General features: G+C 36.3%; 2 protein-coding genes across 6 annotated transcripts; both read left to right on the top strand.

Moving 5' to 3' along the window:
• The first annotated feature begins 14 nt into the window (after positions 1–14).
• On the top strand, positions 15–12,933 carry LOC106164454 (uncharacterized). 2 transcript variants are annotated; one of them, XM_013542369.3, is made up of 13 exons: positions 15–197; positions 1,320–1,415; positions 1,760–1,841; positions 2,014–2,247; positions 2,644–3,229; positions 3,540–3,655; positions 6,535–6,709; positions 6,833–8,538; positions 8,746–8,889; positions 9,121–10,689; positions 11,087–11,175; positions 11,402–11,578; positions 11,853–12,933. In XM_013542369.3, exons 2-13 carry the CDS (start codon positions 1,327–1,329, stop codon positions 12,028–12,030), a joined length of 5,145 nt encoding a protein of 1,714 aa, XP_013397823.2. In that variant the 5' UTR covers positions 15–197; positions 1,320–1,326; the 3' UTR covers positions 12,031–12,933. The 2 variants fall into 2 exon arrangements, with proteins under 2 accessions (XP_013397823.2, XP_086858404.1); XM_087002278.1 differs by having other exon boundaries at positions 6,535–6,697.
• A 1,160-nt stretch (positions 12,934–14,093) lies between these two features.
• Positions 14,094–25,875, top strand: LOC106164446 (uncharacterized). Of its 4 annotated transcripts, XM_013542356.3 has the most exons (14): positions 14,094–14,283; positions 15,196–15,397; positions 17,554–17,692; positions 18,007–18,147; positions 18,593–18,767; positions 19,061–19,292; positions 19,668–19,888; positions 20,220–20,688; positions 20,906–20,980; positions 21,731–21,841; positions 22,342–22,468; positions 23,262–23,306; positions 24,221–24,364; positions 24,661–25,875. In XM_013542356.3, the coding sequence occupies exons 1-14, from the start codon at positions 14,252–14,254 to the stop codon at positions 24,798–24,800; spliced, it is 2,253 nt and encodes a 750-aa protein (XP_013397810.2). In that variant the 5' UTR covers positions 14,094–14,251; the 3' UTR covers positions 24,801–25,875. The 4 variants fall into 4 exon arrangements, with proteins under 4 accessions (XP_013397810.2, XP_013397811.2, XP_013397812.2 ...); XM_013542357.3 differs by lacking the exon at positions 23,262–23,306; XM_013542358.3 differs by lacking the exon at positions 21,731–21,841.
• The last annotated feature ends 88 nt before the right edge of the window (positions 25,876–25,963 follow it).

The raw sequence follows: 25,963 nt of genomic DNA on the forward strand, positions 1-25,963 counted from the left end.
ATATCTGAACTAATTTTTCGAACTATTTTGGCACGGAAGCAAGAAGTTGCGGTTAACCGTTTCAATTTTTGCGCGGAAAGGAGAGTTCGAGACTGGATTATAAAATAAAATCGCGGTAATTTCCCAATACCGAGCACTCTTGGAGCTCGGATTTTAAGATTTTCAAGTACAACTTTACATTTGGGATTTCATGTAGGGTAAGTAGCACGTGTACCCAGAAAGACTAGTCGTAAACACGCTAAAATAGCATAGGGGTCTATATAGTATTTAGACTGCAGTGTTACAACTAATCTGGTGAACCACTCCAGTTTGCACATTATGAAGGTCACCAGTGTCCATTTTACTTTCCTTACGTCTATTAATGTGGATTCCTCGTGTTTTAGTTTGCTAAATATTTAGTCCAAATTGTATAATAGATTGAAAATAAGAACAGATTTTCTTCACCATAAGTAAACGAACATTCATCATGCCATACATGTAACCTGACTGCCATGAATAAGTAAATTTTACAAAATTTTGCAAGCTTGTCAACCCTACGCTTAATTATCAATAACGTCACTCTTTTCCATGTGCAGAATTTTATTGTAAATAAGCTTGTCATGTAAATTATTTTCAACGATCATTGTATTTGCATTTTGATTGACTAATCATTACCTTTGTTTGCATTCTTGTATTCATTTGTAATGCTTTTTTTTTTGTTGTTGTTTTATTGGAAAGAAAAATGCAAATTAAAATATTTGCTACTCATTTTTGTTTTTGAGATGATGATGTGAAGGTGAAAACACCTGCTTTGAAAATCATTGAATTTGAAAATCCAAGCTTTTTGTACAGATGCAAGCAGTGGTGCAAACCAATGTCAAATATTAGTTCACTTTGTTACCACAAAGATAACTCTATTAATTTGTGATTTAAAAAAAGCAGTATATGCCAAACTCTTATTAACATACTGGCCCTATAATATACCAAGGTTTTTTTTTTGTAAATGTGAAAAATTGAAATTGAAAATTTGTGTTAAAGTAAGTCAACACAATTTGTAATATAATGACTTATTAAATGTTTATCACTACTTTGAATACAAAGGTAGAAAAAGGAAATATAATTTAGTTATGTACAATCTATGCAGAATGCTCTTATAATGTGGGTTTTTAGTCTTATAGAATTTTAATGCTAACCATGTTGTTCTCTCTGAAAAGCAAAAGTCTTTTTTCTGAAGTGAATGAAGTGGACTTGTCAGTAGCTTTTAGACCAAATAGTTATTAATTATATTCCAAAAGTATGTTACAAAAATACTAATGTTTAAAACTGTTATTTTTTTACAGAAATAAAATGCTTTATGGAAAAATTGTTGTAATTAAGAGAAATGGTGCAGATGGGGCCCATTTTCCACTGACAGCGACGTCATGTTTGATTGGAAGGTAAGTTTAGACCAAAGTAATATTCTCTTATTTATCAGTTTGACTAATGGGTGCATTTTTGAAATATTAGATATAACTATTTAACTGTCTGGTTTGTATATATTGCTTATAAATGAGGCATTTGCAGCTAGTAATTTCCCTGCATTCATCATATTTAGAAAAAAAGGATCAGAATGTTGGAAGTGTGATCTTGTTACAAGCTAATTTCTTTTTATACTTGCATCAATATGGACATGAAAAAAATAAGTGTATGGCAAAAGAAAATTTGCCATCTGTTATTATTACCAAACTGACCAACTTATGACTTTGTCTCATGCCCAGTGTTTTATTATTGCCTTTTGCAGAAGTAATGATTGTGACATCAGGATTCAACTGCCCAATGTTTCCAAGGAGCATTGCAAGATTGATGTTAATCAGGAAGGGCAGGTTGGTTATTCATGCAACACCTATCTATTATATGAGTCAAAGCACTTTTATATGTAGGATATTGCATTCAATATGAATTGATTCAGATAGATGATGAAGGGGAACAGCTGAAACAATTTTCCACAATGTTTAAAACTGCCCTAATACTAATGGAGCTGAAAATCTTTTTCAGATTTTTGTCACTAATTTGAGCACTGTGAATCCAACAATGGTAAATGGAACCTCCTTAACCAAGACCATGCTGATTGGGCACAATGATGTTTTCACAGTTATAGATCGTTCTTTTCGGTTTGAGTTCCCGCCTGGATCACCGTACAGAAATGTATCCCCATCAAAGGCAGTACCAGCTAAGATTTTAACTCCCAAGGCAAAGAGCCCAGCACCTTCTAAAGTTTTGACACCCATGGTATTTTCTTTGCAAATTTTTTATATAAGCACACGATTTGTATTTGGTTAAATGAAAAAAAAATCTAGTTACGATAATTGATCCAGCTTTTCAATGGGCTAATTATCAAACCTTCAGATACATATTTTTAAAATCACAAATTATATTTTTATATAGCATTTTTTGTCTTTTTACTTTATAGAACAAAGCTATGTAGTAACCTGCTTTTTCATTTTGTTGTTGCCACTCATTGGAAAGTTCTAATTTCAAGAAATTGTGACTTAAAAAAATACAGAATCTGTAAAATGCACAATTTTCCTCCATTGAAAAGATCAAGTAACTACCATATGTTTTATCAAAACTTAACATTGCAGTTGGTAACTTTTGTTATTGATATTTAATTCACCACGCTTTCAGAAGAAGCCTCCAACTCCCAAGCCTACTGGAGTTGAAAATGTAGCCCCTCAAACTCCAGGTTCAGCAAAGAAGACACCTGTATCTAAAGGAAGATCACCTTCTCCGAAAAGACCAGCCACACCCAAGGCTGCTACACCTAAAACAACACCCAAAGCAGCTGCTCCTAAAACAACACCTAAGGCTGCTACACCTAAAACAACGCCTAAGGCTGCCTCTCCAAAAGCTGTTACCCCTAGGGCTACACCTAAAGTTGCTACGCCAAAAGCCAACAACAAGGCTGCAACACCCAAGGCTTCCCCTAAGGCTGCTACACCCAAGGCTTCCCCTAAGGCTGCTACACCCAAAGCTTCCCGTAAGGCTGCTTCACCAAGAGCTTCCCCTAAGGCTGCAACACCAAAAGCTTCCCCTAAAGCTGCAACACCAAAAGCTTCACCCAAGGCTGCTACACCAAGAGCTGGTACTCCTAAGGCCAGCCCCAAGGCTGCCACTCCTCAGGCTCTCACGCCTAGAGCAGCTTCTCCTAAGGCATCCCCTAAGACCAGCCCTAAAGTGAAAACACCACAGCGGAAGGCAGTGTCTCCTCAAGGTAAATTTCTGAAGGTTGAACAGCCCTCGACATACATACTGGTGATGGTTGTGTTTTGCAATTGGTTTGTTGGCCGGGCAAGTGAAATTACCAAGCAGTTGCATTGAAATGCATGGGACTATCAGCTGCCTCGCCCTTTTATTCTTCAATTAATATTTATGTTAATATATTAGTCACTACTTATAAATCAAAATTTTATTTTTAGAATAATAGGTGGAAATTGCATGATTTTTATCAGTTATCATTAATTTCCTATTTTAATTCTCAAGTGACACAGCTAAGACTTTTAAAGGGTGTTTGTTCATTTCAGCCACAACTCCTAAATCTGCTGGAAAGAGAAAATCTATCTCCAGCCCTAAATCTCCATCCCCTAAGAGAATGGCAAGTCCAAAGAAAAGTCCGAAGAGGTTAAGTGCTGGTAAAAAGGTATCATAACACATTTGGTTGAATTGAGCTTGAAAACATTAGACTGTGCATAAAAAGGATAACAACTATTCATTTTGGCCAAAAAATAAACTTTCCTGGGGTAAACAACGATTTCCCCATACTTACTAATGGTTAATGAATCCATTTCTACATTCAAAGTTAGTCCCTGCTTTTTTTATAAAAATTTTGTTTTTTTGTAATAATCTCTTAAGAGATTATTACAAAGTATAGCCTTCAATGGAGGTCACATGGTTCAATGGCAAGCACAGATTTAAGAATAATTGCTATAACTGCCGTTTTTGTGGTAAAATAGAATATAATATATTTCTATGAATTGTTTACAGTGTATTTATTGTGAAATATAGATTTCATACGAAGAGTTGTTATCCCTTTAACTTGTTAGATATCCAAATTTTAAATATTTTGATATTTATTGTACCACCAGCGTTAGCGCTGGCGGTACACATGGTTTCGGTCCCGTCCGGATCGTTCCGCCGGCTCCGCCGAACGGCTACCGTTACCGCTTCTCCTCCTAGACGGTAAGGGCCCCCGTACCCATCTCATGGATTTAGGTCACCTATAATCTCAACTCGTTCCACGTAAAATTTAGGCTTTGTCGGTATTGGGGTCTGGGTGTGGCACTCATTGCAATGCACCCTTGTCTAAAAATGGCAAAATTAAATGCTAATTATCTACCCTACGGAAGGAGTTATGGGAAAAATTTCTATAGCCGGCTTTCCAAAAGTCATATGTGTAGATTTCAAATATACCCTTGGATTTGACCTTTGACCTCTACTTCAAGGTCAAATGGGCCAAAATTTTCAAAAAAATGAAATTTTTTACGAAAAAATTTTTTTTTGCCCTGTTATTCACACACCACACAGACTTAACCAATAATATTATTGGAAAGTGTTACCCTTCAGGTCATCTTTCATCTCCATGAACTTGGGGTCAATCGGTGCATTTTCACGGGAGTAGCGGCCATAAGATACCGAAACTGAAAACTGTCTCTAATTCGGGAACCGTTAATGCTAGAGACCCATTCTTTTTTGCATTTTGTAGAGCATGTAAAGCCCAACACTGGAGGTGGTCTCGGTTTTTTTGTATTCCATACGGTTTTCGAGTTACGCTGTATCAAAAAGTACATATTGGTGGTAAAAGCAAAATGTGCAGTACGGTAATGGATAATAAATTTTGAACTCTGGAAAAATAAAACATAAGGCTTGGCAAAGCAGACAACTTGTGTTCAAAAATGACATTATTTCATCAAATTTGAACTTCTGAAACTTCAGAGCACCTCCTATTTCAAGAATTTTGACCAAAATGACATTTTCTTTATTTTAATTAATTTTTTCTGTACGAAATTTAAGGCACATTATGGTAACTCCAAAATTATAACATCTAGTCCCTTATATCTCCAAAACTGGCAGAGATAGGTCCATAGTTACTATTGAAGTTGAATAGGAAGTCATATACTGGCAATCTTACTATGACCTTGAAATTGACCTTTGACCTACTTTTCACCATGAACTGAACTTTGCAAATTTTTCTTCCCTTTTATCTCCAAAACTGGCAGAGATAGGTCCATAGTTACTATTGAACTTGAATAGGAAGTCATATACTGGCAATCTAAATGTGACCTTAACATTTTTTTTTTGCAAATTTTGCTTTCCTTTTATCTCCAAAACTGGCAGAGATAGGTCCGTAGTTACTATTGAACTTGAATAGGAAGTCATATACTGGCAATCTATATGTGACATTAAAATTGACCTTTGACCTACTTTTCACCATGAACTGAATTTTGCAAATTTTGCTTTCCTTTTATCTCCAAAACTGGCTGAGATAGGTCCATAGTTACTATTGAACTTGAATAGGAAGTCATATACTGGCAATCTAAATGTGACCTTGAAATTGACCTTTGACCTACTTTTCACCATAAACTGAACTTTGCAAAATTTGCTTCCCTTTTATCTCCAAAACTGGCAGAGATAGGTCCATAGTTACTATTGAACTTGAATAGGAAGTCATATACTGGCAATCTAAATGTGACCTTAAAATTGACCTTTGTCCTACTTTTCACCATAAACTGAACTTTGCAAATTTTGCTTCCCTTTTATCTCCAAAACTGGCAGAGATAGGTCCATAGTTACTATTGAACTTGAATAGGAAGTCATATACTGGCAATCTAAATGTGACCTTGAAATTGACCTTTGACCTACTTTTCACCATGAACTGAACTTTGCAAACTTTTCTTCCCTTTTATCTCCAAAACTGGCTGAGATAGGTCCATAGTTACTATTGAACTTGAATAGAAAGTCATATACTGGCAATCTAAATGTGACCTTGAAATTGACTTTTGACCTACTTTTCACCATGAACTGAATTTTGCAAATTTTGCTTCCCTTTTATCTCCAAAACTGGCTGAGATAGGTCCATAGTTACTATTGAAGTTGAATAGGAAGTCCTATACTGGCAATCTAAGTGTGACCTTGAAATTGACCTTTGACCTACTTTTTATCATGAACTGAACTCTGTTTATTTCTTTCTCTTTTAACTTCAAACTTGACAGAGATAGGTCCATAGTTACTCTTGAACTTGAATAGGAAGTCATATACTGGCAATTTACTGTGACCTTGAAATTGACCCTTGACCTACCTTACGAAGAACTTAAATTTGATTGTACCATATATATTTTTTGCAATAGTTTAAAAATTCTTGTTGATTGCATTTTTACAGCTTGTCAAGCACAAAACTGGTGGCTGTGTCCCTTATTTTGTGTATGTGGGGGTCTATACGAATGCGTTTGCTCCAGCTGGTGGTACAATATTTGGAGGCGGTATCGCTTCTCTGATCCTCTAGTTTTATTTGTTTGTTTACAGACTTCTCCTTTTGGTAGTCCCAGGACACCAAAGGTTGCTGCCCTTAAGCTGGGGATAACTGATTTACGCAGGCGTTCTCAGCCTGTAAAAGAGGTCGATGAGGCTGAAACAGTTTCGCCAAAAGTGACACCCAAAAGGGCATCCCCTGTGAAGAAATCTCCAGGTAAATCACCAAGTAAGTGTGTTTTATTATTATGTTTATTTTTATTATTATAATTATTACAGGTAAATGCTTTAGTTATTCTTATATTGATAACCATGATATAGCAGAGATTTATATTTTACATTTAATATTTAGGCAAAACTCCAGTATCAGGTCGCAAGAGAAAAGCATTTGAATTGCCTAGCCCTGCTCCGAGTGCAAAAAGAAAGAGTGTGTCTTTTGGCCCAGCACTTAGTCCAGAGCACTTTGATAAGCGTCTACCACCAGCAACTCCAGTTAAGAAGGGTGCAACACCAACCAGAAGACTTTCCGAGGGAGTGTACCAAAAGAAGGGAACCCCTAAAACTCTCCTGAGAAGATCCATTGCCACTCCTAGAGTTGCATCTATTGCAGAAAGTCCTTCGCCAAAAAAGACCCCTAAGGCTAAGACTCCATCACCAGCAAAGCGAGCATCCCCTAAGGCTAAGACTCCATCACCAGCAAAGCGAGCATCCCCTAAGGCTAAGACTCCATCACCAGCAAAGCAAGCATCCCCTAAGGCTAAGACTCCATCACCAGCCAAGCGAGCATCCCCTAAGGCTAAGACTCCATCACCAGCAAAGCGAGCATCCCCTAAGGCTAAAACCCCAGTGAAGACTACTCCAAAAGCAAGGACACCTTCACCTGCTAAACAGGCTACTCCTAAGGTTAAAACTCCTCCAACTGTTAAGAAAGCCACTCCTAAAGCAAGGACCACATCCCCTGCCAAGGTTAAAACTCCCTCACCTGCTAAGACTCCAACTCCAGTTAAGTCTGCCAGTAAGGCAGTATCTCCCAAAGGCAAGCCAGCAACACCCAAGACCAAGACACCGTCACCAGCTAAGAAATCAACACATAAGGCTAGGACACCATCTAAGGCATCTCCAAGGACTCCTAAAGGGAAACTAGCAACCCCAAAGGCTGCTACACCCAAGGCTAAAACCCCTGCACCAGTTTTGACATCACCTGCTTTGAAGAAAACTCCAAAGGGTAAGACACCAGAGAAACATGTTCATGTGTTAAAGCCCATCGTTCTTCACCATGAAATGTCTCCAGAAGAAAAATTCTTGAAACACAAACAAGAAGTAGAAGAAGCTGCTGCTCTCAAACGATCATCTCGTAAATCTACTTCACCATTCAAGCGTTTTCCACAAGTTTCACCAGTGGTTTCTGTCAAGGGAGTGGCTAGGCTATTCAGCACCCCAACACCCAAGAAATCTGCAACTCCTAAGAAGTCTCCAGCGGCAACCCCTAAGTCTGCAAAGAAAACCCCCATTAAAAAGAGTCCAGTCAAAAAGGCAACTACACCTAAGGCTGCTAAACCTGCTACACCAAAAGCAGTCACTCCAGAAGCACTGTCAAGCCTTGTTGATTTAATGGAAACCCCTAAGGCAAAGACACCTAAAAAGGCAACGCCCAAGGCTAAGTCACCATCTCCAAAGAAGAGAAGAGCCAGCACTCCAGTGGGAACAAGTGCTAAGAGAAGGAAAGTAGCACCAGCAACTCCAGAACCTTCCTCGGCTAAGAAACTCAAAACTCCAGCATCAGACGTCAAAAAGGCTGTTGCACTGAGAGCCATTCATGGGAAATCTGCAACACCCAAACTGCCCTCTTCCATGAAAAAGCGAGCAACTCCTGCTAGGACTCCAAGAGGATCCCGCACCCCCAAGTCTTCTGTGAAGAAACCTAAGACTTGGGCAGATATTGTGAAGAAGGGAGTGGCTGTCACAGGTGTTGTTGTGCAGAAACCTGCTCCAAAACCAATGAAGGTGAAGGTTGTTTCAAAGAAGGCTAAAACTCCTGCCAAGGCCAAGTCCGCCAAGGTATTCATGATAACACCAGTAAATAAAATGTTAACTAGTAGTGGCATAAATATTTAGAATTTACAGAAATAATTATTTTTAAATTTATTTTATGTATTGTTAGTATTATTATTTTATGCACCTTGAAGGGGAAGTCCAATTTTACACATGTAAAATATGATGATAAAAGCCCTGAAGTTGGATTCAAATTGCTTTTGCTATTTTTAGAAAGCCCCCAGGACTCCAGCTGCAGTGAGAGGCCAAATATCACATACTGGACATGCTACCTCCCCAGCTACCATTCTGATCCATAAGAAACTGTTGAAGACACCCAAAACTGCACCTAGGAAGGGAAGAAAGAGTCCTATAAAGGTAAATTCACATTTTCAAATGAAGATGGATTTTTAAATGATGTGATAGTGTGATAAAAAGTTTGAACTGGGTTGTTGACAGCATTCTTTTCTGTACATGGGTTTTGCTACTCCTAGCATTATGTTAATTATTGTTAATGTAGCAAAATTAAAGATTTTCTAAACATTGGTTATTGTAATGTGCTTGTTTCAATGGAATGTATTTGGTGCATAATCCATTACTTCTCCACAGCCTGGTAAGAAGATTGATGCTGCAGATGTCAGTTTCACTGGTATTCAGGACATTTTCAGCACTCCAAAGAGTGCAACTCCAAAGTCAACGAAGAAGGGACTTACTCCATATTCTGACCTTCCTAAGACCCCTGAAGGTCCAGGAATGATGTTTGTGTCCCCTATGACAACTCCTAGGCCTGCATCAAAGAGACCAAGCACCTCTCCTTTCAAGAGAGGACCATCTTCAGTAAAGAAAACCCCAGTGATGCCTAGTTTAACTGGTGTGAGAGAATTGTTGAAAACGCCAAAACAGCAGCCAGATGTTAACTATAGTGGAGTGAAAGAGTTGTTTTCAAGCCCCAAAGCTGCAACCCCTGTCAGAGGCAAAAAGAGGAAAATTGATGCCAGGTCACCATCTCCAGCTGCAAAGAGAGTACGTCCTTCAACCAAGACACCCAAGGCAAAGTCTCCAGCCAAACTTAAGACTCCTTCTCCAGCCAAGAAGACACCATCCCCTAAGAAGGCAGCTGGGAGGGCCAGACGAGGTGCCGTGAAACCAGCAACACCAGTGAAGGAGGTGCCATCAGAACCAACTCCACAAAAGGTCACTACACCAAAACCAACAAAGGGGAGAAAGGCAGCAATTAAAAAAGCATCTCCTGTCAAGGCAAGTCCCAAGGCAACGAGAACAAGAAGGGGTGCTAAAAGTCCTGCCAAGTCACCAGCAAAGAAAGCAGCCACACCTGCAAAAGAAAATGTCACCCCAGTTAAAAAAGCTGTCACACCAGTAAAGAAAGCAACCCCTAAGGCCACAAGAGCAAAAAAGACAAAAGCACCAGCAAAGGCAGCTACACCTGTGAAAGAAGTTGCCGTGGCAGCCACACCAGAAAAAGAACCCACACCCAAGCCTGCACGTAGGGGAAGAGCAGCTGTAAAAAAGGTTGCCACTCCTAAAAAGGCTGCCACACCTAGAGCCTCCAGGTCAAGGAGAGGAGCCAAGGCACAGACCCCAGCAAAGGCTGCCACCCCTGTGAAAGAAGCTGCAGCACCAGCTACTCTAGCAAAGGAACCAACCCCCAAGCCTGCACGAAAGGGAAGAGCAGCTGCAAAGAAAGTTGCTACACCTAAAAAAGCCGCAACACCCAAGGCCTCCAGAACTAAGAGGGGAGCTAAAACCCAAACCCCAGTAAAGGCAGCAACTCCTGCTCCCGAGGTGTCCCCCAAGCCTACTCGCAGGGGAAGAGCAGCATCCAAAAAGTCACCCTCACCAGTGAAGACTGCAACAAAGAAGACCTCGCGTGCTACAAGCAAAGAAAAGGCAGCATCGCCTGCTAAGCCAGCCACCCCAAAAGCTACTCGTACTACAAAGCAAGAAAAGACGACCGCAAAAGAGGAACCTGTAGCTATACCATCACCAAAACCTGCAAAGAGGGGCAGATCTGCTGCCAAGAAGGCAGCTACTCCAGTGAAGGCAAAAACCCCTAAGGCTCCACGCACAAGCAGGAGAGGGAAAGCAGCACCCTCTCCAGCCAAGGTTGCCACACCAGTTAAAGCTGTGGAAAAGAAGAGAGCAACAAGTCCACAAAAGGTATGATGTCCTCTAGTATGTTTGTTTAGTGAGCATACATTTTTTTAAGTTGTGAAATATTTTGTTTAAAGGTATAATTAGTGAAAACATCTTTTATCAAAGTGGTGTAGATATAATTGATGATATATATGGATTAAATTAGCTATACAAGTGTGGAGAGTATAAATGGGCACAGTTTCATGATGGTTTTGAGTTTGGAGGAGTAATGTCAAATAAAAAGACCAAAAATGCCATCAAGATTTGTTTTCCTGAAGTAATGATGTTGCCAGTGATTTACCTCTAGTACATTTAATGAACATGAGAAAGAAATGAAGTTTAATTCAACTTGATGGGAGACAACTTGACATATGAATATATATTAAATGACCACTGGTAAAGAAGGTGATTTCTGTTGTAGGAAGCTACTACTGCACCAACTCCAGCTAAGAGAACAACTAGAAAAGGAGCAGCTGCCAAGCCTAAAACTCCTGCAAAAGCTGCAGCCAGGTATGCATGGGTGAAAAAACTAAATAGTACAGAGGTTGCTGTTAACAGTACATTTTCTAGTATAAAAGGTCCATATTAGAGAAGAATTTTAAACATTAGAATTTATGAAATATTTTGAGAGCCATTCAGCAAATTTTCGGTGTGAAAATTGTAGGCCTGATTAGAAAATAGTTCAAATATTCTGCATGTGGCTAGACTAATACTCAATTTAACTTTGCATGAGCAGCCGTGGTAAGAAGAGAGCAGCATCTCCAGTTCCTGAACCAGTGACATCAAAGGCACAAAAGATCACAGAAGTTAAGGCAGCAACCCCAGCAAAGAAGACTGCTGCCCAGTCCAAGAAGACCACTTCAAAGAAAGTTGCATCTCCTGTAAAGAAGGCAGCAACACCAAAGGCTACAAGGTAATTTAGTTTGTCAGACCTAGTTATATGTGATAACACTGTTTGATATTTACAAACGTCAACAAAGTGAAAAAAAATTATTTTCCTACAGGTTCTTTTGAAAAATATTTTCACCTCGGCAGATAAATTTGCAAATTGCTCGATAATACGCCATTACACCATATGGAATTCTTCTTTAAACTGTTACCTAGTATCAGTATTGCTTATTATGAATATTTGTGTAATGAATGTAACTGGTTATCCACACTATGTGATAAATTATTGTTGACTGTAGATCCAGGAAGGGCAAGACAGCATCTCCAGCCAAACCTACCACACCAAAAGTTGGAAGGAAAAATGCCTTGAAGAAGGCAGCATCTCCCAAGAAAGCAACACCTGCGTCCAAGAAAACAAAATCCAAGACAGTTAAAAAATCTCCAGCACCTAAAAGAGTGACGAGGACAAGGAAATAGATGTAGACAATCACAATTATTGAGGAGATTAAAAAAAGAAATTGGGATAGAATATTTTAGATTATATTATTTTAGTTATTATTTTTGTTTCTTCCTTGAGATAAAATTATTTTCATGGAATGAATTGTATTTATGGGAATTATATTTTATTGTACATATTTTTTGTGTACACTTAGTTACGTAAAGATTTATTGTTAAGGTACAGGGGTGTGAATGACGCACAGGCAAGGAAAGATTTTACCTCAAAAGCACTTGGATTTCAAAAAAGATAAAAAGAAGGATAGATTTTATTGGTGTTATGATCATTAAGGGGAAAAAATGCACAGTTATTTTATTAGAGTCCCCAGTGTTCCACTTAAAAGTGAGAAAGATGTAATGGAAGTACTATGCATATTCCACAATGAAACAAGCAATTGTATTACAACACTTGCCTTAATGGCATGTATTCTGTAAATCTTTGATGAACACATGATTGAACCCAAGCTGGCCATTATTTATTCTATTACACCTTGGCAGCTCTTTTTTTTTTTAAATTCAAGTGTCCATGCTTTTTAATTTGTCGAACTAGTTAGTGGTGAATGAATGTGAAATGAATAACTTGCATCTGTAGACCTAGTTTCACTCATTGCGACTTACATGTCATGTTGATCTTGACCAGTAGTTTTGAGTGATATATGGACCATTTTAAAACAGTAAAGGATAAATAACTTTGAATTTTTATTTGTATAAGTGATCTGGGAGGTAGTGAAATTGAAGTTGTTTTCTGTCTTTCCTTTTACTGCAAGACACTGAGTGAGTGAATGAGTATTTGAACAGCAGTGGCTACTATTACATTCTCTATAAGATATTTTGATGCTTAATTTTATTACATTTTGTGTGTAAATAGAACATTTTATAAATTTGGTTTTTGCTTTGCTTTTTGAATGCTCAATATTTTCAACATCATTTGTGTAAAATTATTTGGGTTTTAGTGGTGGGAGGTCTTAAAGATCATTCAAGTAGCAGAATGTTTGTTTCTTTAATAATTCTAAAGCCCACTTTTAAGAATGTATTTGAGCGTAAAATAAGATTCATCTTGTACTTTCTGAATTTTGAGCACTTTTCACATCTTTTTCAATTGAATAACAAACCATTAAATCAGAAATATGATCTCATTGTAACAAAATGTAAAAACATTTCATAAAAAGAGTAAATGGATTTGAATACATTTACAGATTTCCTGTACTAACTATACTAAAAATAAATTGCTATATTTCATGGGCACGTGGTACCAAGTAATTAAGACGAGGCGTGATTTCTCAATTCACATATTATTTTTAATGGACTGTGTGTGAAAGAGGAAAAATGTCAGGGTTATCAATGAACTCGACATCTGTTGTGGGAGTTCAAGCCCATCAGTGTTGGGTGGCAATGACACAATTAGACAGTATTCATAACATATATATATGACCATAGTGTCTATATCAGAAGTTTTCACGATTTAACTTTCAAAATTCCTAAGTTCTTTTCCCAAAAATTAGGTAAATTTTCATAATTTTTAAACATTGAACCTCAACCAAAAAACTCTCTGAACCTACAAGGACACTTCTCAAATACACAAACAAAAGATATGAAAGATTTGACGTATACATTTTGAGGCAAAAGTTACGAAATGACGACATTGACATTATCCTACATAAAATTCCAAATATACTTTATTTAACACATTTATATCGTGGGACAGCTCTACTCGGTGTCTGCTCCGAAAGTATTAATGGCAAGGCTGCGTTGCGTAGGCCTCTATCATTACGGCGTATTATTAATAACGGAGTTATGTGCACTGTCTGTTGGTCGAGTAAGAAACCCTGTGCCCGTCACTGCGTCTGTCAGCGTAGATAGCTCTAATGAAGTATTATACGCAGTTACCTTTTTAGTGTTTACTAGAATGTTCACAAAGCAAAGGTAAAATAATGAACCTAACAATTACTGCCGTCCTTAAAAAATAAAATATTGCAAAAGGGCAATACAACCGTAGTGGAAGATCAATGTAACGGGCACTTTCTGAAGGTAAACGGAGTCTAAGAAATGGGTCGAGTTTGATCATGTGACCAAGCGCCATATTGGCATAGTTGCTCTTCAAGCCTTTCCGATGGTGTGAAAATCTTTTTCATCCTTCCAAAATTACAGACTTTTAGTGTACATTATTAACCTCAAGCCATAGGAGCACCATCACATTTTCACTATGTGGAAAATTAGAGAGATCACCGATAAAGTGTGAGTATGATTTGTTTCTAAATATGCCGACCCTCTGAACAGACACCTGTCAACAAAATATATGGGAAAACCCGACACGTATGCAATATAATTCACAGTTTGATATTCGCAATTTGATGAATTAAGGATGTTGGTTTTTAATTGAGATACTCAGATTTTTTTATTTGGAGGAATCTCACAAAATTGCCTGTTTGCGTTCTTATTTAATTTAGTTTTCACATTAAATATATCCCCAAGTTTTGTTGTCACCGCCCACCGGTAGATTGCTGGTGGTTTTTCAAATCATAGTACTAGGCCATTGATACGACAAGATATTTCATAAATGATTTCACTGTAAGTGATTTGTCCGATGTGGACTTTGCAAAACTCGTCTTTTTAAGCGATAACCAAGCTGTCATATATGTAACTAAAAGGGCAGTCAGAAGTCGGTTTCAAAATCATATATTTTGAATTAAATACCGAATATTTAGTGATAAAAAAGCCTCTTAAAACTTTACAGGCACTATTTATAATCTAAGCCTTATATAAGGCTATACAGTATAGTTGTGAAAGTCAATTGGAAGGTGTGTTATGTTGACATTTTTTGTAGTTGTGGTAAAGTTGTGAACCAAGTTGTCTTTTCTCTTGTCTTGAACCTGTCTCCCCATACTGGTTTGATTTCATTTTTGAGCAGTTTTTTTCTATGGTCGTTTAAATGTTTTCTCTCTCCCACCCCAAACACACACACACACATGCACACACACACAAACACAAACACCTGTACTGTCTTAATTCAAGATATTTAAAACCATGTCTTTTAATCTTTGACCCTTAAATCTTTTCTAGATACTGCTAGATATATATAACTAAACAATTTTCTATATGTTAATTTTTTTAGTATTTTATGAACCCACATATATTGTACATTTACAGCACCAATGTGGTGATGAATTATTCTGAGGTTGAGTCAAAAGTGCGAGAAGCGACAAATGATGATGCGTGGGGTCCCACAGGCTCTCTGATGCAGGAGATAGCTCACTTCACTTTCACATATGAGCATTTCCCAGAGGTGATGGGGATGCTGTGGAAAAGGATGCTCACAGACAGTAAGAAAAACTGGAGAAGAACATATAAGGTAGTGTTTACAATGTTCATTTAAGAAAACTCTGTTATAATTAATAATATTTAAATTTTCAAAAATAATGGTTTTTAAAAATATTAAACATGAGGAAGAAAAACAGCTGTATGGACTGGGGTTCATGACTGAGTAAAGGAGAAATGCCTGAAATGTGACTCTGTTCAGTTATTTTTCTAAAATGTTCCGTCAAATTACACAAAAATGATTATTAATTCAATAAATATTGCCACTTGTCAGCTTATCATAATAACACCAGCATTGTTCTGCAACTTAACATTTTCCACTATGATGGTTTATGAGCAGCAGTGTACACTTCAGTCAGCTTGTCTAGGTTATCAAAGGCATAGGTCATTTACATGAGAGGTTTGTTATTGCTATCAAGGTATATATCTCACCTGGATTTGGTGCCTTTAATTTCTCCATCTCTCTCACCCTCCCCCCTTCCCAAATCCCCCATTACAGAAAGATCAGATATTTATATATGATAAAGAAAACAACAAAGATGCTAAATATTGGTATTTCAAACTGTAGTGACATTGAACTGTAGTGACATTGGAATGTTATTATATTGGGATCATGTTGTCACCAATATGACATCAAGTATTTATGTTTAACAACATCTTAGTTCTTTTATTGCTGATGCCACATTGTATTTGTTTATTTATTATTGTTTGTACCAACATTTCCTGTATATCTGAGCTGTGTTTTTTAAAAGAATTGAGAAGGATCTAGTGTTCCCCTCCCCTTTTTTATTGTTGCTGCTGGTGAAATTTCAAAGCAGGATGTGAATTAAGATTTTATTACAGGACGATGTTATTATCTTGAAAATTTCCAAGTGTAAATTTTGTCTTAATTTATGGAAATCTGTATTATTCATCAGAAGGCAGGATGCATTTTAATTTTTCTTTTCCTGATATGAATGGGATGCACATATTAAAACAGTTTTTCTTTTTAAAATGTGCAATTAAATAAAATTATTTTAAAATATTTGGAAAGAAGTATATTGGTTGAAGACCAGTACCTTCTAGAAAGGAATTCAAGTAATTAACTGAGAGATGATCTAGGTACATTCCAAGGCAACAATGTTAATGTGCTAATATGCATATATAATCCTTTAAGAGCTGTCTTTCATAGAAGTCACTTGAAGAACGCAATGGACTAAATATATCTGTCACACAATGAGTGTCAAATATCCTTTGCCTGTATCAGCTTAAGCCTTTCTCAAGTACAATATATGTAACACTGCAAAGAGAGATTGGATTTTTTTATTCAGCATCATTTTGTCCCCTGTTCAGTAGTCACACTTCAGGTGTATTCAGTAGAGGAGAAACATTACAGTACACATTTTATAAGTTGCTGCTATTTGATGTTTACCTATCTAACCGGGAAAGTAGAATGATATTGATGGAAACAGCAAGCTAGTGTGTGATTAATTCAATATGCTCTTTGTTGTGCCAACAGCAGTTATTTTAGTGACTTGTGAAGAATGTATATTGATCTGTAGTTCCTGTGATCTAAACTGAAATTGAAAATTTGGCATTTTCATGAGTAGGATAGCTTTGTTTAACAACATGTATCACACGATCACTCCTTATGTTATGTGTCATCTCAGTACTTAAGATAAGGACATATTAATAAAATGATATTTTCATGTGTATTGAGAACCATTGTATGGGTAGAAGTGGATTTTTGATGTCGTATGATGTAATGTAGAATTGTTTTCGTGCAAAAAAATTCCAGTTGAGGAAAGTGTTTTATTTGGAATCGGATAGCATTGATGACATTTTCCTATTTAATCATGATATACTCTTCCACCATTTGTCATATTATCATTTCTCCATCATATTTCATGTCTTGATGTAGGACATCTGTAGACTTCACGGGTGGCTGCTCACATTATTAATGGAATACTGAATGCATATTTGGGAAAAATGTGCATGCTTGTTTATGCTTAAATCTGACTGAGATTCATGTTTTAGCATTAGCAATTACCCCAAGGATATGAAAATCTTTTTTTTCTTTGACGCTGCTGGAATATATGCCCCCCTCCCCCAGATAACGAAAAAAAACTGTCTACTTTGTTGCTTTATCCTTTTATATTTTCATGAAAAAGTGAGGAAGTATTTTTTCATACTTCTCTACATTTTTTTCAGGCCTTGCTTCTTCTAAACTATCTTATACGAAATGGCTCTGAACGTGTAGTTACAAGTGCTAGAGAACATATATATGACCTTAGGGGACTGGAACCTTACCAGTTTATAGATGAGCATGGAAAAGATCAAGGCATTAATGGTGAGCTCTAGAATGGATGATGTTAAGATGAGTCTCTTAGGCACTGAGAGATATTTAACCCTGTGTCTGTGATCTGTCATGTGGTATTGGCTGTTTAATGACATTTGTATCCAATGTATGGCTTTGTTGTTGGTATCAGATCAGATTTTTTTTTCAAGAAAAAAGAAAGAAAAAAAAACTGTTGAATCAGAAATATTTTCATAATGAGTTGGAAATACAGATACTTTGAATTGATACATGAACTTAACATTCACAATATACTTAAATTTGACTTATGGACTGGTAGATGTAAAACTTGTACTTTTACCTTTCAGTACGGCAAAAAACAAAGGATCTTTTAGATTTTATACAAGATGACGACAGACTGCGAGAAGAAAGGAAAAAGGCCAAGAAAAACAAAGATAAATACACTGGAATATCCGGCGAGGCAATGTCAATACGTCATGGTGGTTATAGTAAGTTTCATGCTATTTTTGTGTTGTGGCTTTTTTCCCATTACAACATGTAGTGTTCCTTGTAAGTTAGCACCATTGGTCTTTGATTAATACGACTACATACTGGTGAAGTTCGCATGTTTATAAAATATTTTTTTTGCAGAACCCATCTTATGCCATGGTAATTATCAGTTTATTCAGTTACTTTAAATGTATATATGTTAAAACCAAAAAAACAAGCGCTCAGGCACGGTCAGCTCACGACTCCTATTTTCCAATTCAGTAACAGTTAACATAAACTGATCCTGGCATAACCGAGCTATTTCGAACAATAAATATTGTTATAAGGGACTGTTATAACTGAATTACATCTTGGTCAAAGATGATACTATGTATTGAGAAAAAGTTTCAGTTGTTTTGCTAAAGATTTGCTAAAATTGATGTTTATTTTATTTTTTTTTTTAAGGTGATAGGTACGGGGAAGAACCGAACAGATTTTCATCAGGACGCAGTCAAATAGATGAATTTGATGCACATGACCGCCAGAACAGACAGTCCTTGGCCCAGGAGGCACTGGGGAAAGTGAAGGAGATATGGAACAGATCACGTGGATATGAAGACAGTCCTGCAGACAGAGATAGGTGTGTGAGAGACTCTGATGACAAGAAGTTCTATTTTGAGTTGTTTATGTATTGTAAAAATTGAGCAATGCCAACTTTTTTTTGTATTATGTATCTTTCTAGATGTATGGCACTAATTATGTAAAATTTTTATAAATGTTGAAAGAACTGGATGAAATATTTGTTTAGCACTTTGTTATTTATGATCAGTTCACTTTCTAATATGAAAGAATTTTAAATCTGATAAGCAACATAAATGTGACTGATAATGACATGAAATTTACAAAATTGAAAATTCATTTTATTTATTTTAGTGATAATGAAATAGGTTGGGCTGCAGATGCATCTGACTTTAAAGAAGATTCCTTTGGGAATAGAGACTATAATAAAAATGAATTTAAAGATGATGATGAATCATTTACAATGGAAAGAACACACACAACACGAACAGAAAGGATAACAAGTCGGAAAAATAATAGACAAGTCAAAAAAATAGACCTTGGGGCAGCAGCAGGATTTGGAAGAGTATCAGAAAGTGACTCAAGGGTAGGTAGTATTAAGCTGTAATACATAAATGGCATTACAAATTTATGGTTATATATGCATTATAGAATTAGAAAACTCATACTCAACAGTAATAGATATTTATTTCTTGATATCAGTTCAAAGGTATGCAAGTGCAATTTTCCAATGGAATGATGTACTAGTGATATCTAAAAGTTTGGGCATACATTGCATGAAGCCTTTAGAAGTAGTGATAACACAAAATTGTAATTTTTTTTTCAAATCTTCACTTTTTTATTTATTTATTTATTTATTTATTTATTTATTTATTTATTTTGCAAAATCAATAATTTAATATTATTTAAGTCTAAAACAACTTAGCAAATTTAATTTATGATTTCTGTTGCCTCCTTGCAGAGCCATACATCAGAGACAAGGTCTCCAGATCTTCTAGATTCTTCTGGGGGTACTTTTGACCCATTCACAGAGTTGGATGCAAGACACAAAGCTCCCTCCCAAGGTTCCCAAACCCCACAAGCCAATGGTGATTTTGCTGACTTTAGTCAGTTCCAGTCAGCCAATTCAGCCGCACTGCCTGCTGCTCCAACCCCAGCAGTTGCTGCAAGCTCAAGTCAAAGGTAAGTCATGAGAAAGTAGAGCCTTTAATTTAAAAGATATGATTCCCTTGGTGAATACCTTTTTTCATATTTATATTTGTTTATTGTTTATTTTCATCTGTTTTATTTAATTTTTTTTGTGTGTGGGGGGGTGGGGGGGTGGGGGGATTCATCTAGATAAACGCTTTTCATTTCCCAGCTTGTTTTCTTGTTCTTACCTGGGTTTATTGATTTTTCACCGACAAATGTGGATTTAGAATTTAGAAATTAATAGGATTTCCTGTTCTTATCTCCTTATTATCCAGGTTAATAGGATCGACATATTCTCAAGCTTTTTATTTTTGCATTTCAGTGCAAGTAATGAGTTTGCAGACTTCTCAAGCTTTTCCTCAGCTAGTACTCAGTCCCCACAGAAGTCTTCATCTGCACTAGACGACCTTCTATCCCCTGCCCCTTTACAGCCTATGCAACCTGCAAGTATGGGGGCACCCAGTATGGGACAGCCATTGATGGGGCAAACAAGCATGGCTCAGCCCATGATGGGACAACCCATGATGGGACAAAGTGGTATGACTCAGACAAGTATGACACAGCCCATGATGGGACAGACAAGTGGGGCACAGTCCATGATGGGCCAGCCTTTGATGGGACAAACGAGTATGGCACAACCTATGATGGGACAAACGAGTATGGCACAACCTTCGATGGGACAGCCTATGATGGGACAGACAAGTATGGCACAACCAATGATGGGGCAGCCTATGATGGGACAGAGTGGTATCATGCAGCCTATGATGGGACAGATGGGAATGAACAACCAAGTAATTATTTTATACCAATCTTACCTTAAAATATTTGGAAAGGTTAAATGATAGGAGCAACATTGAATAATATGTACATTTTATCTCCTTCACTACTTACTAAATCTTAGAATATGGAGCACATAGCCAACATTGTTAGTCATATAATTCATTCATTTGCATCTGTTTATTGCAGAAATCTTTAAGGATGTAGCTTATTTCCTCTTTTCTCTTTTAGATGCCAGGGCACAATATGGCAGCTCAACCAATGAGTGGCATGCAGGGCATGGGAATGGGACAAAACATGGATTCGGTAAGGAAAATCTGACATTTAGAAAAACACCTTTGTTCTTAAGTGTTTCTCTCTTGCACAGGCAATACCATTTAGAATTATTGAACTCTTGGTCATTTGCCTTATGGCAGCTCTGTCCTGTCTGGGTTCCATTGTTATTATCAGTAATGATGAATGGTATTGCATATTTTGTGGTTGGCTTGGGGTTCCTGTTAACGTTTTATAACATATTTATTTATGATTAAAATTATGCATTCACATATGATTAACAGCAGAGAAAGCCTAGTTATGAAAACCTAACTTTTAATTTCTTGCTAATATAATTAGTTTTTTATTGGATTGACAATATTGATGATTTACATACTGCTATTATGATTTTCTTTTTTCAAACATTTGAATGATTTTTTACTCTTTATGAGTATTCCCTATACAGTTTCAATTTGGTCCGAACAATTGGCTTAACAAAGACTCCTTGCTACTTTTTGAAAGCACAACCAATGAAAAAAATCAGTGACTTGTAATTAGAACTGGCATATTGTTCTGATCATTTATAATTCTTTTGAAAATTATCCTTGACATTTTTATTGAAATCGACACACTACTTGCTGAATAAAGAATCTTGTAATTAGTACACACAAAGAAATTACTAATCAGATTTGTGTTAAATATACACTTCGTCAAATAGAAATAAAATAGCAATAATAAAAAGAACAGTATGTTTCACACAACCCTTTCCCCATTGTCAAAAATAGCTTACTTTTCCTTCCCCAGCCTGTGGGTCAGACCCCAGCCAGTGTCCAGTCTCTGACCATGACCTCTATGCAAGCTACTCCCAGCACCAACACCACAGCGGGGTCCGTCTCCAACCAACCGCCCTCCTCTGTAAGCTTCAGATGCTCCTCTCTTTCTTCTTTATTGTTTTCGTTTTACATAGAAGTTCATAAAACTGTAGATGTTCACAATGTGGTATGTGCTGTTTAATATAGGTTGCACAATAATTGGTTAGATTGATAATATTTCATATTTTGTATTTTAACATTTAGTTATGTAACTGATTTTCTTTTGATGTTCTAAGTTCACTGATGTAAGTGAGTTTCATTGAATAACAGTAACAGAGGAGGATGATTTAACAGATAGAGACATGCTTTTCTATGAGAACTTATCAGGTTTTACAATGAAAATGTAAACTGTAGGAAATGTATGTAAAATAAATAATGCATCTAGATATGGTCTGGGCACTTGGCACATGAGTCATTTTCCCTTAACTAAACAAACAGCAAAAAATTCTTGAGATTCTTGAAACCTTTCAAATGCATCAAAGCTTTCTTAAATATTGAGAAAAGAGAACTTGATGTATAATTGTCTTTCTCATTTTTATTTAGAAATCCTCAATCTGGAGTAACACACCAGTAAATATCAACCTTGATGGTCTGAGTCCAGCCAATAAATTCCAGAAAGGACCAACATCCCCCTCGATGAAACAATTACAGCAGCAACAGCAAATTGCAGGTGAGACTTGGTGCTATAATAATGATTGTTTGTCTCTTTGTTACCTGGAGTTTCAGGCCTGATGTATGTCAGCTGTTTTATTTTCAAATTTCTTCATGTGCATGCATATTGGACTCTGACCTTGAAGTTTACCATGCCAGTCAGAAATGGGGGTTCGGTTATCTTGAATTCATTGTCTCTGTTGAAAGCTATGTGATGCAGGTAATAGGTCAGTGATGAGCTTGGCAAACTTCAAGCAAATACCAGCACCACTGATCTTCAGGACCAACAAGCAGTCATGAAATGTAAGGAAATTTGAAAATGAAGATGCTTGCACGAGCCAGCTATGAAAGTGGACTCCTGTTTGTTTGATTGGTTTAAGATATTGATCAAGCACTTTGTAATAAATCCAATTGTTGAATTATTATTGAGTGATATGTATGATGTTTTTATTTATTTATTTATTTATTTATTTATTTATTTATTTATTTATATTGTGGTCAAAATTTTTAGATTGCATTTTATCTTGTTTTGCACTTAAGTTATGCACACATGACACAGTTTCACTAGGTCTTCCTTATTGGTGTTACTCTTTATCTGAAAAAGTAGGACAGATCTTCAGATACTCTTTAGTTAAAAACATTATTAGAAAAATTTAAATATAATTGTTTGGCCAATCACAGGATTGTATGCTATGATAACTATACAAATATCTGTATGAATATATAGGCATAATTGCACCTGATCTCATAACATATTTTCATTAACAAGAAAATTGGTTGTTTAGATTAACACGTTACATTTCCTTTCCAAGCCATGGGTTATTATGATCCTTACACTGGTATGATAATACTACCAGGCAAGTAGAGGGAATAGCAGTTCAAAATGCCTACCTTTCTTTTATTCTGCCGTGAAGTAAATGCATGAAACAGGACAGGGCATAGTTTGCTTCTAATCTGGTGCAAGGGATATTCTTGTAATATGTGGCTTTCATTGTAAACATGTCGAGCAATTTTAGACAATTCATGGATAGATATAGAGGGTTTTGTCCTATTTAACATTATAACACCGCAACTGGTTTAAGATAACTGAGGTGCATGATGCAATAAATAATACACTAATCACAAGCTTTATCTGGATGTTTTTGTAATATTGGTGGAGCAAATGTTTTTGGTATTTTTTTGTATTTATTTTGTCAGTTTTGGTATGCATGGTTTATACATTAACATTTTCATCTTTCCAGGGTTGGTCACACAGTGTCGTAAATGTTTCCCCAATATGTCAAAAATGCAAATTTGCTTTAACATTGTGTACTTCATGGTAAAACCTGAAATGCATTATTAAACCTCTCTGGGCTGACTCTTTTAAAGCCCATTAAGCTTAAGAAAATGTGAATTTCTTTTTCTGTTTTTGCCAGTTTTTTCTTGATTTGGGTGAATATTTTCATTTGGTTAATATTATATAGCAGCTTGATTGAAAAAATGTTTTCTCAGAGTTGACCCAGGCTTTGCATGTATCATTACTGATGTTTCCTGTTACTAAAAGAATGACAATTAGTGCTAGATAAGGTTTCATTTGTTTGTAAAAAGCTCAATTACATATTTGCTGTGGCAGTGGGTTTTAAATTAACTTAGTCAAGAGGTAATTGGTTGCTTATATATTGGTATAGGATGATGTCTAACACTCAGCTGTTTTGTTTGTTTCTATCATTAAGATTTATGACTTTCGTATAATGAAAGACCATTATGTTACATATCTATGCTTTATTTTCAGGAGCTCAGTCCCCCATGATGTCTAATATGTATCCCCAAAATCAGATGTATGCAGGGCCATCTGCAGGCATGCAAGGGATGACACAGGGAATGGGAAAAATGTCACTGGGACAGCCATCCACAGGCATGATGAACCCAGGAATGGGTAAGATGGCATTGATGTCTAGTAATTTTGAACAAAGTAGAAGGTACAGTTCTGAAATATTTTATTTTTCACATAAGGTAATGGATATGCCATTGTGTGCAAAATATGCTTGACTGTAATCATGGGTCAGAATTTCAAGAATATGTACTACACCACTAGAATTTTACCATAATTTCTGTTTTGCCATCAAAATTGGAAAATGTTTAGATGCTGAAGTTCATGTTAAAAACTCATTTACATTTATTCATGGAGTGTTGCATTACACATTCTACATTAAATCATTTACTATTCTGCAGGTATGGGCATGCAGCAGCAGCCAGGCATGATGAGTGGCATTCCAGCAGGCATGGCCATGACTACCCCTGTGGCCAACAATGCAGCACTGCAAAGCAGGGCCAACCAGGCCTTTGGGTCTTTTGGAAATTTTGGGAAATGAAGAGCAAATGTAGATAACATAAAATATTTGGTCCAATACTGAATGAAAAATTAATAGAATAATCTGTGCTCCTATGACCCTTTGATGAATGAACTGCAAGTGAAGTTAAAGACAATTTTGACAAATTTTAAAAATGCAGTATAACTTAACATTTTAATACCTTTTTTGTGTTGGTACTTTTATGATTAAGGGATATATGCATGGCATTTCATGAATTTTAATCAAAAGAGTCGAACTGAACCGATATTTTGGTTGGGGTAGTTGCAATACAGAAAGTTCATTGTAGAGACAGAAAAGATACAGATTTTCTTTTGGCAGGAAGTAAATTTTTCTTGAGAATTTTAGCTCAAAGTCCGTATTCATGATTACTCCAAGTTGAATATGACCAAAAATAGCTGCCAGCCAAACATGTATGCTGTTACACTGCTTGACAAACTTAATATATTATTTTAATCTGGGAGCGGAAAGGGAACAGTAAAATGAATACAGTGTAAAGTGCCAGATATGTATATAGATAAATCAGGTGCACACAAATTTGTGAAAATTGACCAAAAGTATGATTGGGTAGTGATAGTTGATTGGATAGTGCTATTTCTGTTAATGTTAGGGGAGAGTTCAAAACTGTTGTCCGAGCTCTCAAGTAGGATGGACAATGTGCTGTGTGGATGCTTTAAAAGCATGAGTTGAAACTAATTGGTGTACTAGGAAGAGTTAAACTGTAATAGGGCAATACCTGTATCTTTAAAAAAAAAAAAGCATAACAGAAACAAATGTAAATATTATTAAATGATGTCAATTTTATGTGATTCCATTTGGAATTCTTCAAAGAGCATTTAGGGAAGAATGGATTGACAAGTCTTTGCAAAATAAACTGGACACTTGTTTTTAACAATTAACAAAGTGTCGGATCTGATATTAAAGAAAAAAGCTTTAGCTTTATATTGTACATACAAAAGAAATAAATGGGAAATTATGGCATATGTATAAATAATCAGGTGCCACAGAGTATTTAATAGATGTACTGACATGTGATATAATAAAAGAGTATCGACTTTGATCAAATATATTTATTGAAGAGGCTTTGTTGTACACTTGGTTGGCTTTTGTGTCAAAATTTTGACTAGAATGCATCTTTTCCTTATTTGTTTTATAAATGATAAGTA

The sequence above is a fragment of the Lingula anatina genome, chromosome 1 (assembly GCF_051362555.1).
Source record: "Lingula anatina isolate TDL-2025a chromosome 1, LinAna3.0, whole genome shotgun sequence".
Lineage (NCBI taxonomy): Eukaryota > Metazoa > Brachiopoda > Lingulata > Lingulida > Lingulidae > Lingula > Lingula anatina.